General features: G+C 37.0%; 1 protein-coding gene across 12 annotated transcripts in view; it reads right to left on the bottom strand.

Annotated features, from left to right (window-relative positions):
* The window catches only part of CLOCK (clock circadian regulator), a 142,496-nt gene that overhangs the window by 55,747 nt on the left and 70,542 nt on the right, over positions 1-16,207 (bottom strand). For 11 of the 12 annotated variants that reach the window (XM_035004951.1, XM_035004950.1, XM_035004943.1 and 8 more), the window contains 2 exons: positions 13,580-13,728; positions 10,160-10,251 (listed from right to left, as the gene is read on the bottom strand). In XM_035004951.1, the coding sequence (XP_034860842.1) occupies positions 10,160-10,251; positions 13,580-13,728 (241 nt within the window). Of the gene's footprint in view, positions 1-10,159; positions 10,252-13,579; positions 16,166-16,207 lie in introns of all 12 variants that reach the window. The other variant, XM_035004953.1, reaches the window with a different exon arrangement.

The raw sequence follows: 16,207 nt of genomic DNA, 5'->3' as shown, positions 1-16,207 counted from the left end.
TGATATATTCAAAGTACTGAATGGGAAAAATCTGCAGCCAAGAATACTCTAGCCAACAAGGCTATCATTCAGAACAGAAGGAGAGAGAAAGAATTTCCCAGACGGAAAAAAAAGGTTTTCCCAAACGAAACTAAAGGAGTTCATGACCACTGAACCAGCCCTGCAGGAAATATTAAAGGGGATTCTTTGAGTGGAAAAGAGAGACCAAAAGTGACAGTGTGAAGAAAGAAAACACAAGAGCAATAAAAATGAATATTTCTGTAAAATATCAGTCAAGGAACTTACAAAATAAGAGGATGTGAAATATGACACCATATACCTAAAACATGGGGAGGAGAGGTGTAAAGAATGGGTTCAAACTTAAGCAACCATCAACTTAATATAGACTACTATAAGCAGAAGATGTTATATACAAACCTAATGATAACCACAAATCAAAAACCACTACTAAATATGCAAAGAATAAAGAGAAATACATCCAAATATATCACTAATGAAAACCAGCAAACCATCAAAAAGACAAGAAAGGATCAGAGAAAATCTTCAGAAACAACCACAAAACAGGTAATAAAATGGCAATCAATACATATCCATCGATAATTACTTTGAATGTAAATGGACTAAATGATCCAATCAAAAGACAAAGAGTGACAGGATGGATAAAAAAACAAGACCCATCTATATGCTGATTATAAGAGACTCATTTTAGACTTAAAGACACCTGCAGATTGAAAGTGAGGGGATGGCGAAATATTTATCATGCAAACATATGTCAAAAAAGAGGCAAACCAAGAAAAAAAGACTCTTAACTATAGAGAACAAACTGACGGTTACTGGAGGGGAGGTAGGGGGGTTGGGGAGGGTGGGTGCTAAACACGTGATGGGCATTAAGAAGGGCACTTGTGATGACCACCGAGTGTTGTATGTAAGTGATGAGTAACTAAATTCTACACCTGAAACTAATATTGCACTATATGTTAACTAGTTGGAATTTAAATAAAAACTTGGAAGAAAAAAAAAGAAAGCCAGAATAGCAATACTTATATAAGACAAATCAGACTTTAAAACAAAGACAGGGGCAGCTTCCAAGATGGTGGAGGAGTAGGAAACCTTAATTTCATCTGGTCCCAGAAATTCAGCTAGATAGCTATCAAACCATTCTGAACACCTGCAAACTCAACTGGAGATCTAAGAAAAGAATAGCTACAACTCCAGGAATAGAAAAGCAACCACTTTCTGTAAAGTAGGAGGTGCAGAGAAGTGAATCTGAGGTGATATATGGGAAGACAGACCGCAGGGGGAGAGAGCCTGTCAGCCAGCTACCAGCAAGTGATAGAGCAGCGGAGCACAAAATCAGAACTTTTAGAAGTCTGCTCTGCTGAAGGACTTCGCTCAGGCGACTAACCAGAGGGTGGAACCCTTGCTGGGGCAGTGTGGTCTCAGGATCCTCAGGGGTCACAGGAAGACCGCAGGTGTCTGAGTGCAGCAGAGCTCCCAGGTATCAGAGCAGGGAAGCCAGCCGCAAAGAGTGAGCCCAGGAGTGGGTTCTCCACTCAGGGCTGCCACAAACCATGATCCGGGGCACAGCTGGGCCCCTGCCAACAAATGGCAGAACTGTGGTGAGACCCCCCTCTTCCTCTCCCAGGAGGAGCGGCGCAGGAGCCTGCCACAGGAGTCTGCTGGGTTTGGAGACTCCAAATGGGGTCCTGTGCCAGAGACAGAAACAACTCGGCCACAGGCCAGGTGAGCACGGAGTGCAGCCAGCCAAAGACTAGGGAAACAGGAGTGATTGACTGCTTTTGTCTGAGGGCACACTGAGAAGTGGGGCCCCGAGCTCTAGGCTCCAGGGAGAGATGAGGAGGCCGCCATTTTCATTCTCATCCCCTAAAGTTGCAGGGAAAGCCTTCAAGGAACAACAGCCACATAGAGCAAACCCGAGCACATTACTTAGCCTGGCCCCTGGCAAGGGCGGGGCAATTCGGCCTCCGGCAAAGACATTTGAGAGTCAATGCAACAGGTCCCTCCCCCGAAAGAACATCATCCAGCCAAGACCTAGTTTACCAATCAATGAGAACTGCACAACTCCAGCACAAGGGGAATACAGCACACAAAACTCATGGCTTTTTTCTCATGATTCTTTAGTCTTTCAACTTTAATTTTTTAAATTTTATTTTTCTTCTTCTTTAAAACTTTTCTTCTTTCCTTTTTCAACCAACTTATTTTATCAACCTTCTTTTAAAATCTTTTAATTTTCATTTTTACAGTCACATTCTAGCCTTTCATTGTATTTAACCTTATTTTTGTATATATAGAAGTTTTTCTTTCTTTAAAATCTTGGGATGCAGTTTCTTCTAATAGACCAAAATACACCCAAACTCGTGTATGGATCTATTCATTTGCCTGATCATATTGTCATTTTTCTTCTTCTTTTTTTTTTTTTTTAATTTTCACCTTTACATTTACATTCTATCCTCTCAATGTAGTTTTATTTTTGTATATATAAGTTTCTCTTTCTTTACAATTTTGAGATGTGGTTTCCTCTAAAAAACTGACCAAAATACTCTCAGGAGATAGTATATTGCTCTCTTCTGTTCACCTGTTTATATTCTTTCCTTTTTTTTTTTAATTGTTGTTGGTTTTTTTCTCTTTGTTTTTTCTTCTTTTTTAATTTCCATTTTTACAGTTACATTCTATCCATTCACTGTATTTAATTTTATTACTGTACACATACAAGTTTTTCTTTTGTTACAGTTTTGGGATCTAGTTTTCTAAGAAAACAGACCAAACTACACACAGAATCCAGCATATTGCTCTATTTGGCTCACCTGTCTGATTATATTCTCCACCCCACCCCCTCTGGTTTTGGGTCTCTTCTAATTTGTTTAGTGTATATTTCTCTGGGGTTGTTGTTGCCCTTTCAATATTTTGTTCTCTTGCTCATCAGTTCTCTGGACAGAATGACAAAACAGAAAAACTCACCTCAACAAAGAGAACAAGAGGCAGTACTGACTGCCAGGGACCTAATAAATATGGACATGAGTAAGATGTCAGAACTAGAGTTATTCAGAATAACGATTATAAAGAAACTAGCTAGGCTTGAGACACTAGAGAATCCCTTTCTGGAGAAATAAAAGAACTGAAATCTAGCCAAGTTAAAATCAAAAAGGCTATCACAAATGCAATAAAAAATGGAAGCTCTAACTGCTAGGATAAATGAGGCACAAAAGAGAATTAGTGATATAGAAGACCAAACAATGGAGAATAAAGAAGCTGAGAAAAAGAGATAAACTACTGGATCACAAGGGAAGAATTAGAGAGATAAGTGATAACATAAAGTGAAACAATATTAGAATAATTGGGATCCCAGAAGAAGAGGGGAGAGAGAGAGAGGCGCAGAAGGTATATTGGAGCAAATTATAGCAGAGAACTTCCATAATCTGAGGAAGGGAACAGGCATCATAATCCAGGAGGCACAGAGAATCACCTCAAAATCAATAAAAATAGGTCAACACCTGAAAGCAGCTTGGACAAAAGTCTGTAACCTACAAAGGTAGAAACATTAGATTGGCAGCAGACCTATCCACGGAGACCTGGCAGGCCAGAAAGTACAGGCATGATAAATTCGAGGTGCTAAATGAGAAAAATATGCAACCAAGAATACTTTATCCAGCTAGGATGTCATTCAAAATAGAAGGAGAGATAAAAAGCTTCCAGGACAAATAGAAACTAAAAGAATTTGCAATCACTAAATCAACCCTGCAAGAAATATTGAAAGAGATCCTCTAAGAAAAGAAAGAGCCTAAAAGTAACACAGACCAGAAAGGAACACAGACAATATACAGTAACAGTCACCTTACAGGCAATACAATGGCACTAAATTCATCTTTCAATAGTTACCCCAATTGTAAATGGGCTAAATGCCCCAATCAAAAGACACAGGGTATCAGACTGGATAAAAAAGCAAGACCCGTGGATATGCTATCTGCAAGAGACTCATTTTAGACCCAAAGACACCTCCAGATTGAAAGTGAGGGGGTAGAAAACCATTTACCATGCTAATGGACACCAAAAGAAAGCTGGGGTGGCAATCCTTATATGAGACAAATTAGATTTTAAACCAAAGACTGTAATAAAAGATGAGAAAGGAGACTGTATCATACTTAAAGGGTCTATCCAACAAGAGCTAACAACTGTAAATATTTATGCCCTTAACATGGGAGCAGCCATTTACAGAAGCCAATTAATAACAAAATCAAAGAAACACATCAACAATAATACAATAATAGTAGGGGATTTTAACACCCCCCTCACTGAAATGGACAGATCATCTAAGCAAAAGATCAACAAGGAAACAAGGGCTTTGAATGACACACACACTGGACCAGATGGACTTCACCGATATATTCAGAGCATTCCATCCTAAAGCAACAGAATACACATTCTTCTCGAGTGCACATGGAACATTCTCTAGAATCGATCATATCCTGGGTCACAAATCAGGTCTCCACCAGAACCAAAAGACTGAGATCATTCCCTGTATATTTTCGGACCACAATGCTTTGAAACTGGAACTCAACCACAAGAGGAAAGTTGGAAAGAACTCAAATACATGGAGGCTAACGACCATCCTACTAAAGAATGAATGGGTCAACCAGGAAATTTAAAAAGAATTTTAAAAAATTCATGGAAACAAATGAAAATGAAAACCCAACTGTTTGAAATCTTTGGGATGCAGCAAAGACAGTCCTAAGAGGAAAGTATATAGCAATACAAGCCTTTCTCAAGAAACAAGAAAGGTCTCAAATACACAACCCAGGGGCACCTGGGTGGCTCAGTCATTAAGTGTCTGCCTTCGGTTCAGGTCATGATCCCAGGGTCCTGGGATCCAGCCCCACACATCAGGCTCCCTGCTCCACAGGAAGCCTGCTTGTGTTCCCTCTCTCGCTGTGTCTCTGTCAAATAAATAAATAAAATCTTAAAAAAAAAAAAAAATACACAACCCAACCCTACACCTAAAGGAGCTGGAGAAAGAACAGCAAATAATGCATAAACATAGCAGGAGGAGAGAAATAATAAAGATTGAGCAGAAATCAATGAAACAGAAACCAAAAGAACAGTAGAACAGACCAACGAAACTAGGAGCTGGTTCTGTGAAAGAATTAATAAGACTGATAAACCCCTGGCCAGACTTACCCAAAAGAAAAGAGTAAGGACCCAAAGAAACCATGAATGAAAGAGAAGAGATTACAACAAACACCGAGGAAATACAAACAATTATAAGAACATATCATGAGCAACTATATGCCAACAAATCAGACAATCTGGAAGAAATGGATGCATTCCCAGAGACGTATAAACTACCAAAACTGAAACAGAAAGAAACAGAAAACCTGAACGGACCCATAACCAGCAAGGAAATCAAAGCAGTAATCAAAAATCTCCCAACACACGAGAGTCCAGGGCTGGATGGCTTCCCAGAGGAACTCTACCAAACATTTAAAGAAGAATTAATACCTATTCTGAAGATGTTTCAAAAAATCAAAATGGAAGAAGGAAAACTTCCAAACTCTTTCTATGAGGCCAGCATTACCTTGATCCCAAAACCAACAAAGACCCCACCAAAAGGGAGAATTACAGACCAATATCCCCGATGAACATGGATGCCAAAAATCTCACCAAGATACTAGGCAATAGGATCCAATAGTACATTAAAAGGATTATTCACCACCACCAAGTGGGATTTATTCCTGAGCTGCAAGGTTGGTTCAACATCTGCAAATCAATCAATGTGATACACCACATTAATAAAAGAAAGGACAAGAACCATATGATCCTCTCAATAGATGCAGAAAAAGCATTGGACAAAGTACTGCATCCTTTCTTGATTAAAACTCTTCACAGTGTAGGGACAGAGGCAACATACTTCAATATCATAAAAGCCATATGCAAAAGCCCACAGCGAATATCATTCTCAATGGGGAAAAACTGAGCGCTTTTCCCTTAAGGTCAGGAACACGGCACGGATGTCCACTCTCACCACTGTTGTTCAGCATAGTACTAGAAATCCTAGCCTCAGCAATCAGACAACAACAATGCCTTTTATTCAGAAATAAAAGGCATCTGAAATTGGCAAAGAAGTCAAACTCTCACTCTTCACAGATGACATGATACTCTGTGGAAAACCCAAAAGACTCCACCCCAAAATTGCCAGAACTCATACAGGAATTCAGCAAAGTGGCAGGATATAAAATCGATGCTCAGAAATCAGTTGCATCTCTATACACCAAAAATGAGACTGAAGAAAGAGAATTTAAGGAGTCAATCCCATTTACAATTGCACCAAAACCCATAAGATACCTGGGAATAAACCTAGAATATCCAATGTGAAACAGTCTCTTCAACAAATGTTGTTGGAAAAACTGGACAACAACATGCAAAAGAATGAAACCAGACCATTTTCTTACACCATACCCAAAAATAAATTTGAAATGGATTAAAGACCCAAATATGAGACCTGAAACCACAAAAACCCTAGAAGAGAGCATAGGTAGCAACTTCTCTGACATCAGCAATAGCAACTTTTTCTAGATAGGTCCCCTGAGGCAAGAGAAACAAAAGCAAAAATAAACTATTGTCACAGACACACACGCAGAAATACACAATGAAATATTACTCAGCCATAAAAAAGAATGAAATCTTGCCATTTGCAACAACATGGATGGAGCTGCAGAGTATAATGCTAAGTGAAGTAAGTCAGTCAAAGACAAATACCATATGATTTCACTGACATGTGGTATTTAAGAAACAAAACAAATGAGCAAAGGAGAAAAAATGAGACAGACCAAGAAACAGACTCTTGAGAACAAACTGATGGTTACCAGAGGAGAGGTGGGTAGGGGGATGGGTTCAACAGGTGACAGCGACTAAGGAGTACACTTGTGATGAGTAATAGGTGATGTATGCAATTCCTGAATCACTATATTGTACACCTGAAACTAATACAACACTATATGTTAACTAACTGGAATTAAAATAAAAACTTAAAATGGAAGTTCTAGAGAAAGGGACAGTACCTTTTTATGGATCTGTATCTAAGATAAGGCTGACAGGGCACTAGCCCTTCCCTTGTAAATTACTGGAGAGAGTGGCCAGCTGCCAAGGGGAATGAGCTACATACTAGGAAATTACTTCACACAGATAAAACTTTGTAGAAAGATCTGATGAGGATAAATCGTCCTGATTTCCCTGACTACTCTCAAGCTACCCCCTTCTCTCCCAAGGATAAAAAGGAATATTCCAACAAAGATAAAAGGGAGCCAGACAGGTGGCAGTGGAGGAAAGGTGAGAAAGAGCCAACACATAAATTGTAAGTTTCCCAGTTCTTTCATTAATTAGCTACCTGACCTTGGACAAGTTGCAACTTCTCTGGGCCTCATCCATAAAATGAGCTGAATGATTTAATACCTTCTACTATCAGCTCTAATATTCCAAGATAGAGCCTATATTTAAAATTCTGCTGAAAATGGTATCAGGACTGCCTATCCGTAATCTGATCAACACAAGTGGCCAACAGTAATACAACTAGGTTAGTTGGATCAAGGTTGTAATATATACACACATTTATACATATCCTCCTCCTATCTTGTACATATCTTGGCATATTAATGTTAGAATATATATAATATATAGCAGCTAATATATAGTAGTAGATATATTGTATATGTAGTTAATATATAGAATATATAATAGTTGTTAATATTCATTAAAATGCAAAAATGTCCTCAACATATTAATAAATAAATAAATGTAACACTTTTTAGGAATGTAATCTTAAAAGCTGTAAGGATAATAAGACAATTTATATTTCCAAAATTTTTAATATGTTCAAGTTTTCTCTGTTGCATATTACAATGTTCTAATCCCTAGATTTATTTATTTTTTATAGTTATCTACGTATGTACTACCTGTGTCTTGACAAATAGTAAAAAAAAAAAAATTTGGAGACAATCCTTCTCTGTTTAGCCTATTAGTGAATTTACCTTCATTAAGGTATTAAGAAATAAGTGAAGATATTATACAAATCTGTGAATTTATAAGAAATTTTTCACACCAATAAAGCAGAGCGGGTAGTTTATGATTAACATGTAAGATCTTATTAAACCACTGCACTGAGATTATAATCATAAAATATAAATTAAGGAGTGATTAAATGAGCTATTTCCTTTCTCCGTTTAGACAGTAGTTTATGTGTACTCTTTCATAAATACATTACTTATATCTAACAAGATAATTTTTGACGTCAATGAGTTTAGTGATGAGTAGATGATCAGAAGGCTATTATAGACCACTCTTTTATGAACTTTAGAAGTAATAAAATAATTTTGTTATAGAAGAACACTTACCTTTTAGAGGAAAAAACCTTAAAATCAGAAACTATTATTTGGTTTATAACTAAAGTGTCCACTAATTTAAAGAGCTAATTGCTGGTTTTTAAGCTAAAAGGTCTGTTCTTTGGCTAGCTTTCACTAGTTTCATGAGTGGCAGTGTGCACAGAGGCGCAGGCCATGGAAATCAGAGGCTGCAGGGAATCCTAGCTGAGCTACTTACTCTGTTACTTTGGGTAACATAATCCCTTTGTTCCTCGATTTCCTCATCCAAGGAAAGTAAGAAAGGGATACTAACAGAATCTACTTCATAAGATTATTGTGAGCATTCACTGAGTTAATATGTGAAAAGCGCTCAGTTATTTTTCAGATTTTAAGCACAGCTATAAATACATATATAGTCCAGCAAATTTTCATATGGTAACATTTCTGCTGAATATGTATTTAATCATCCAGCAATTAACTGTTCCATCTAAAGTATCAACAGAAAAATAACTCGTTAATTTGCAAAATACTTTATGTTGCTTTAGACTTTAGTTGATATACAAAGACACTTGCTATATGGTCATTACACATACATACATGACACAGATAATTGCTTACAGTCTAAAATAATATATCCAAACAAACAGGGTAAGAGATGTAAATTATTTAACAACCTCTAACATCCCTACCTCGACTGCTTTCCTCAGCTCTATGTCTGCTTTGTTAAGTGTTTATTTTTCTTATCCTTAACTATTACTGCCAACGTATACCACCTCTGTTTCCTAAGTTTTTCTGGAAATTTGATACTGATCTGTGTATTTTGTGTACAGAGATGATACCTATATTATTCTACAAAGGAAACGATTAAAAAGTAGAAAAGTAAAATTGATAGATATGAGTGACTCAAAATTTTTGTGAATTTTATAATTGACTGTATGAGGTATTAAGGGTTTTCAATTATAAGCAAGTATGTTCTGAATTGTTTTCAAAAATAATTTTGTTACAGAACATTTCCTTTTAAAAGTTTCTACTTGAATTAAGAAGGGTTGCCTTTCGATGTATATTTCAATGGTTTAGTATTTTCAAAATACTTCATTTATTATCATTTTATATTTGTGGGTTTAGGTGAATTTCAATTTGTTAAAAAAGATCCTTGGGGAGCACCAGGGTGGCTCAATCTGCCTTCGGCTCAGGTCATGATCCCAGGATCCTGGGTTCGAGCCCCACATCGGGCTCCCTGCTCTGTGGGAAGCCTGCTTCTCTCCCTCTCCCACTCCCCCTGCTTGTGTTCCCTCTCTTGCTGTCTCTCTCTCTCTCTCTAATAAATAAATAAATAAAAATCTTTAAAGATTTATTTTTAAGTAATCTCTACACCTAACATGGGGCTCGAACTCATGACCCTGAGATCAAGAGTCGCATGCTTTACTGACTGAGCCAGCCAGGTGCCCCTCATAAATAATATTTAACATGTGATGAATAAAATACATTATTCTTCATTTGAATGTTGTTAGTGGCCTCAGGTAAAGAACTTGATAGCTATAGGTTTCTGACCTTTATTAAGCCTCTCGAAAATCATATAATACTAAAAAATATGAAAATTTAACATTACCTTACCATATAGTACTATTTACTTATAATAATTTTAATTGAAGATATAGTTTATTGATTTACAATGAATCAAGACTTTTCGATATTAAATTAATATTGTTAAAACCATACTAAAATTCGTCACCTCAACGATATCTTTTTCAAGGAAAATAAAACTTTTCAAAAATCAAATGCAGACATACCTCTAACATTAATTGTGTAAATTCTTCATTACTAAGGAATGTAGGTTTCCAGTCCTGTCGAATTTCACTGGCATCTGACTGTGCAGTGATTTCTGTAAAGATTATTTGACACATTAGTGGCATACTCCAAACACAGGGTAGGGGTAAGGGGTGGTACCAAAGTCCAACAAGTTGCCTTCTCTCCTCCCTATTTAAGATGAGAACCACAGGCAATAACATTCATTGGTTTAGGTAGGTATCAGGAGGCGCAGGCTTGGGTATGATGAAATACATGGACTAATGTGGCAAGTTATCTCCTTGGATTTCGTCTCTTGGAAATAACCAGTCTCTGGTTTTTCTTTGGGGAGCTTTGACAGCCTGTACTGCTGAAAGCCTGAGACTGCTTCCTGCTTGACATAATGACCAAATAAGAACCAGAACAAGCATATTAGTATCAAGCATTAGAAAGAAATTCTTTCTTCTCATCCTTCTCTTGACATTCAAATGGTGGAATGTAGCTAGCGCAGTCGTAAGGACATGACTCTGGAGGAAAGGAGCCAAGGAGGTCAGTCAGTCAGTCTGCTTTTAACTAAGACGACTTTAGGGTTGCCTAGTACCAGGCAGAAAGATGCCTTCCAATCTGAGGTGCTCTATTCTGAACTAATCAAGGAGACTAAAATTTGGGGAAAAACTTTAAAGTAATAATCCCAGAGTGATTTTGCTTAGTGTCCTCCTGAATGTTTTCTTAGTGGTAGGGAACTGGTCAAAAATCTGGAAATCCCTGGCTTGGTGCACACATTTTAACAAAATTATTAGTTTATTTTGCAACATTTTTCTAATGGATTTAGTTACGAGAAAGCTATTTATAAATGATGAAACATGAACTATTAGGTAATAAATATTTTTTCCATTTTTAAATGTAGACATATTCAACCAAGCAAAATAAAAATCTATAACATAGATTTTACTTTACAAAATATATTCTACTTTGCAGTGAAAAGTAGGGACTAATAAGCTGTTTTGGATTTTGTATTACCAGATATGTAAACACAGGATATTAAATTGTCACCCAACATTTGGCATATTGGAAATGCCTGTACTACAATATGATGAGTAACCAAGAAGTCTAGCTACTAATTCTGTGGAATACAGTCATGTTTTTCAAATTCACACCAATTATATACACTGAGAAAAAGAATTTAAATCCACAAGCAAATCCATCAAGTTTAGTTACACAGGCTTAGAGTACTAATAAAAGTATTTAAAAACTCCCTTTCAATTTAAGGTAAATTTTTCTTTTGTGAGAATTATATACCCAATTTTGAAAACAAAACAAAACAAAACAAAACAAAACAACTGACCTACTTAAATGCCAGAATTAATCCTCTATTATCAGGGGCAAATGCATTCATACGATTTCATTTCATCCAGCAATCATTTATTGAACTGCAGTGTCTGAGGGGATTGAGTGTGCTAACAAGGGACACTAAGGTTAGTGAGAATACTATTTGCAGAGGTAAAATGTAATGATACTGATGACAATAAAAATGAAGACAAGTGATTTTGACACATTTACAGAAGAATCAACAGAATTTGGCAACTGTGATACAGTACTAAGAAAGGTGAAAAAAATCTGAAAGTCTTTTCAGGCTTGAGTCCTAGGGCCTGAAAGGGTACTGTTGTAAAAATGTAAAAAGGAAGTTGAGAGAAAGAGGTGACTTGACAAAATGAAAATGAATTCACAGTTTCAGATGCACAGAGTTTGAGCACATGCAAAAGAAAGATCTAGAAGTTATCTGGAAACAAAAGACTGACAAATTTGCATCTAAAAATACAGATATGGTAGTTTAATAGAGAGGCAATAGTTGAAGCTATGGAATGAGATAACCAAGGAAAAGAGTCTAGAGAAAGCAAAAGCACAAAAGATATCTGGGGGGAAAAAAAGAAAGAGTTCAGTTAGGAATGGGAGGTGAAAGAAGAAGTGCAGTATAACACAGGCCAAGGGGGGAAAAAAGCCAGTGGCGGATGGATTAAGATTTCCAGTGCAGGGGCACCTGGGTGGCTCAATGGGTTAAGCATCGGACTCCTGATTTCAGCTCAGGTCATGATCTCAGGATCCTAGGATCGAGCTCCGAATCTGGCTCCACGCTAAGCACGGAGCTTGCTTGGGGATTCTCTCTCTCCCTCTGTGCCTCCCCCCGCATTCACACACTCTCTCTCTGTAATAAATAAATAAATCCTTTAAAAAAAGATTTCCAGTGCATTAGGTATAAGAAAAAGCTATTGCTATTGTTTGATTGGCAGCAGAACAGGTGGGGCTGCTGGCATTTGTGAAATTAACAAAAATAATTTCAAAGAGGTGGTGGAGCATAAACCAGCCTGGTAATGCATGACTCAGTAAGCCCTGGAGGAGTGAATAAAAGTACTAGTTACAAATTCTCCTTCGGAGAAGTTTTGCGGTTTCATTTGCATCTGGAAAAGGAAAGGTCCTTCTACACGTTTTTCATCTATTATCTCTGTTACCAAAATACTCAATGTTCTTTAAATTGTTCATGACTCATTTAGTCAAAATGATTTTCTTCGATTAATAATCACTTTATTTTAGGGCGCCTGGGTGGCTCAGTTGGTTAAGCATCTGCCTTCAGCTCAGGTCATGATCTCAGGGTCCTGGGATCGAGTCCCGCATCGGGTTCCCTGCTCAGTGCAGAGCCTGCTTCTCCCTCTCCCTCTGCCACTCCCTCTGCTTGTGCTCTTCTGTCTATTTCTCTGTCAAATAAATAAATAAAATCTTTAAAAAAAAAAAATCACTTTATTTTATAAAGTGTTTATTTCCTAGACATACACTGAAATCATCTTTTAAAATGGCATACAAGGCCCTCATGATGCGGTTCTTGCCTTTCTTTGAAATATACCCATAAGTTTCCAACTCCAACTATGCTCCAAATACACTGAACCCTCCCTGCTTTTCTGCTTTTGCACACACTATTTCCTATTTCCTCCAGGTGAAATGCTGTTCTCCTTATTTAATCTAAAAGGAGGACTCAGCTGAAAAATCAACCATTTTTAAGGCTTTCCTGACACATTTTTTTCCCTCTGTGTTCTCACGGCAAGTTTATGGTTTACAAACACTACTCATGTTTTAAGTATCTGCATTGTAAATTAGCTGTTTACATGTTTGTCTTCCTTGGCTTGAGTTAACTGAGGGCCAGGACTGCTACTCTGCACCCCAAGAATATAGGATTTAGTAGGCACTAAATAAATGTTTGTTGAATGAAATAAAGAACATCTCAGGAAACCTTTAAAAAGGCAATTGATTTCTTTCTCTCAAGAAAAGGTGAGGAAGCATCCAATTTTAAGAATCACTGTCAAGATTCTATCACATTATGCTTTAAGGGAGACTCTGTTATTTAAAAAATCCGTCTTATAAAGTTAAAATTTTACCTTTATGTTTTCGTAAAAAATCAATGCTCTTCTGCAGAACAGTAGATTTGTCCATCTTCCTAGCATTACCAGGAAGCATGGATCCCAGTTCTTTAATGAGAACATTAAATTGATCTCTACGTTTCTTTTCAGATTTGTTTCTAGATACTCTGATGGAAAAAAAAAATTAAGCAGCTTTCAAACAATCCATTTGATTACACACATAGTTTAATACAATGCTCACTTTGGATACAACTACATACCATGTACTTCCATCAATATAGGTGGTAATAAGTATTTATCCACGGGTTACCAACAATGTACAGTTAATTTTCTTCTCAGCTTATCAGTGAAGAACTTACATACTAAGCATTTGGGAAACATGTTCTTAGGAAAATGCCAGTAAGACAAACCTCATTCAAATCTCAGGTTTTATTTAATCTAATATTTACCAGGAATATGTATTTTCCTTATTAGGTTATTATGAATATTACTGAGATACATTTGTGGAACTGCATATAATGTATAAATACAAATTATTCAAAATTACTAGTTAGGAGAAAGTTACCCATCTCCTGTAAGTTTTAAATTACAAACAAATCTAAAAATGAAAATCTCTCTACCCTCAGGCTTATCCATATAGTCTTCCTCTTTCTTCCTGTATGCCAGGCTCCCGCACGGAGCTATAACCATTTGTTTGCATATCTCTCTCTCTCCATTAGGCTGTGTACACCTTGATAACAGAGCCCCAATTTTTTCATCTAAGTACTTAAGGGTAACAACTAACAAACAGTAAGCACTCAAAATATGCATGCCAAATGAATAATGAGTACTGTTGTATGTGAAGCAGCTAACCAGTAAATATCAAGTGGCACCAAGACCTTCAGACAGTAAATACAATTATTTATATAGTAATTAATCATTCTATAATACCTCTAATTGTCTACTTTGTGAAGTTAGATTTTCTAATTCAGTTTTTGTTTAAGCAATGTATACTCATTTCCCAAAAGGTCAGAGGATAATTTTATTTATTTTTTGGTTTTCAGTAACAAAGAAGCATTTATTCTATATTAGTACTGGGAAAAAATACAATGGTTCAAACCTCTTAAGAAACATAATAGATACTAAAAATCACTCCTTCATCAAACAGTGAGTGCTTGCTATAATAACAGAGACTATGCTAATAAAGGCTAGGGATACTGGGAAAAGACAAGCTCTTTCAAGAAATTTATCCAATTCCTACGGAAATTCAGAGGAACCAGAGATGGCATTCTCATGCGCTGAACTGAGTCACGAAGGCTGAGTGAGAAAAGGACAGTAGTGGAGTGTATGCAAGGCACCGCAGGTACAGGAAACTTGTACAGGAATGAAAACCTATCACAAGTAGTTCAATCTCGCTAACATGGCCAATGAGTAGGCTTTCTGTACCCCAGTATGCTAGAGCTGGGGGGGGGGGGGAGACATAAATGCTGGAAAAAATCATGAAGTTTTTATGTTACATAAAAGGATTTTAATTCTGAAAGTCATGGGAAGGCACTGAAATGTTTTAAAGCAAAAAAATGATGGGAACAGAACTGCTTGTTAATAAGACCACTCTGGCATCAGAGTGATGAAAGGATCAATGCTTGGTGAAACAAATTCATTTAGCAAATACTCTTGAAAACTTACTGTATGGCAAACAAGCCTGGACACCACATGACCATTTAGGAGGCAAGTACAACATCCTAGCCTATAAACCATGGCAGTGTCGGTGTTAACAGAGTAGTGTGGGTTTGAGGGTTAAGACACAGAACTATCCGTTTTAGGTAAATCAGACCTGGTTTGCAGTGGGAAGCAAAAGGGAAACCTAAGAGGATTCCCAAGTTACTGATAATGCTGTTTATTAATGTGAAATAAAAACATGTGATACCGGTTTTGGTGGACAGATGGCTTGGAGAGAATTTAGATACAATGAAATTGCCTGTTTCACATTTTAAAAGATATACACAAGAGGCTTAGATATGCAGATCTAGTTATATTCCTCTATAAAAGAGTAAGAAATAAGCATTTGAGAATTAGCATGTATGAAGTATCTGAACACATGAATTGGGATAAAAATAAAAGTCAGTACTCACTGCATACTACTGATGTGCTAGGCACTACTACAGGCACTTATGAAATCTCATTCATTCCTATGAGGTAGACTTTCTTACCACTTTTCATTTTACAGGTGACAACTCAGGCACAAAGGAGAACATGCCCAGTGCCAAACAGCTACCATGAAGTAATAATTCAACTCAGCCATTTTTATTCCAGGGGAAGAAAACATACAGAAATCACATATTGCCAACTCTATCACTGGATCACAACCACTAAAGCCAACTTCACTTCATATTACATTTAGTCTGGAACTTCTCAGCCCTTGTGATGACTTCACTGAGAACAGGCCACAGATGTTTCATTTTGAGGATGGGTATAAAACCCCCTTTGTTCTTGATTCAACACTAAGGTACTTGAACTCATCATTGTTTTAGTCAGAGCTCACTGTGGTCCTCCTTAATTCTGACAGTATAGTGAGGTTCTTTCTTTTTCTCCAATGTCTTCCAGAGCCACAGTATTTCTGGTTCCCTAAAAACATTATCAAACTTTCAGAGTCTTCAAAAATAGAAT

Source organism: Mirounga leonina, unplaced genomic scaffold (genome assembly GCF_011800145.1).
Source record: "Mirounga leonina isolate KUSES-001 unplaced genomic scaffold, KU_Mleo_1.0 Mir_129, whole genome shotgun sequence".
In the NCBI taxonomy this organism is placed as follows: Eukaryota; Metazoa; Chordata; class Mammalia; order Carnivora; family Phocidae; genus Mirounga; species Mirounga leonina.
The sequence above is the reverse complement of the archived record's forward strand: the minus strand, read 5'-3'. Positions and strand labels throughout refer to the sequence as shown.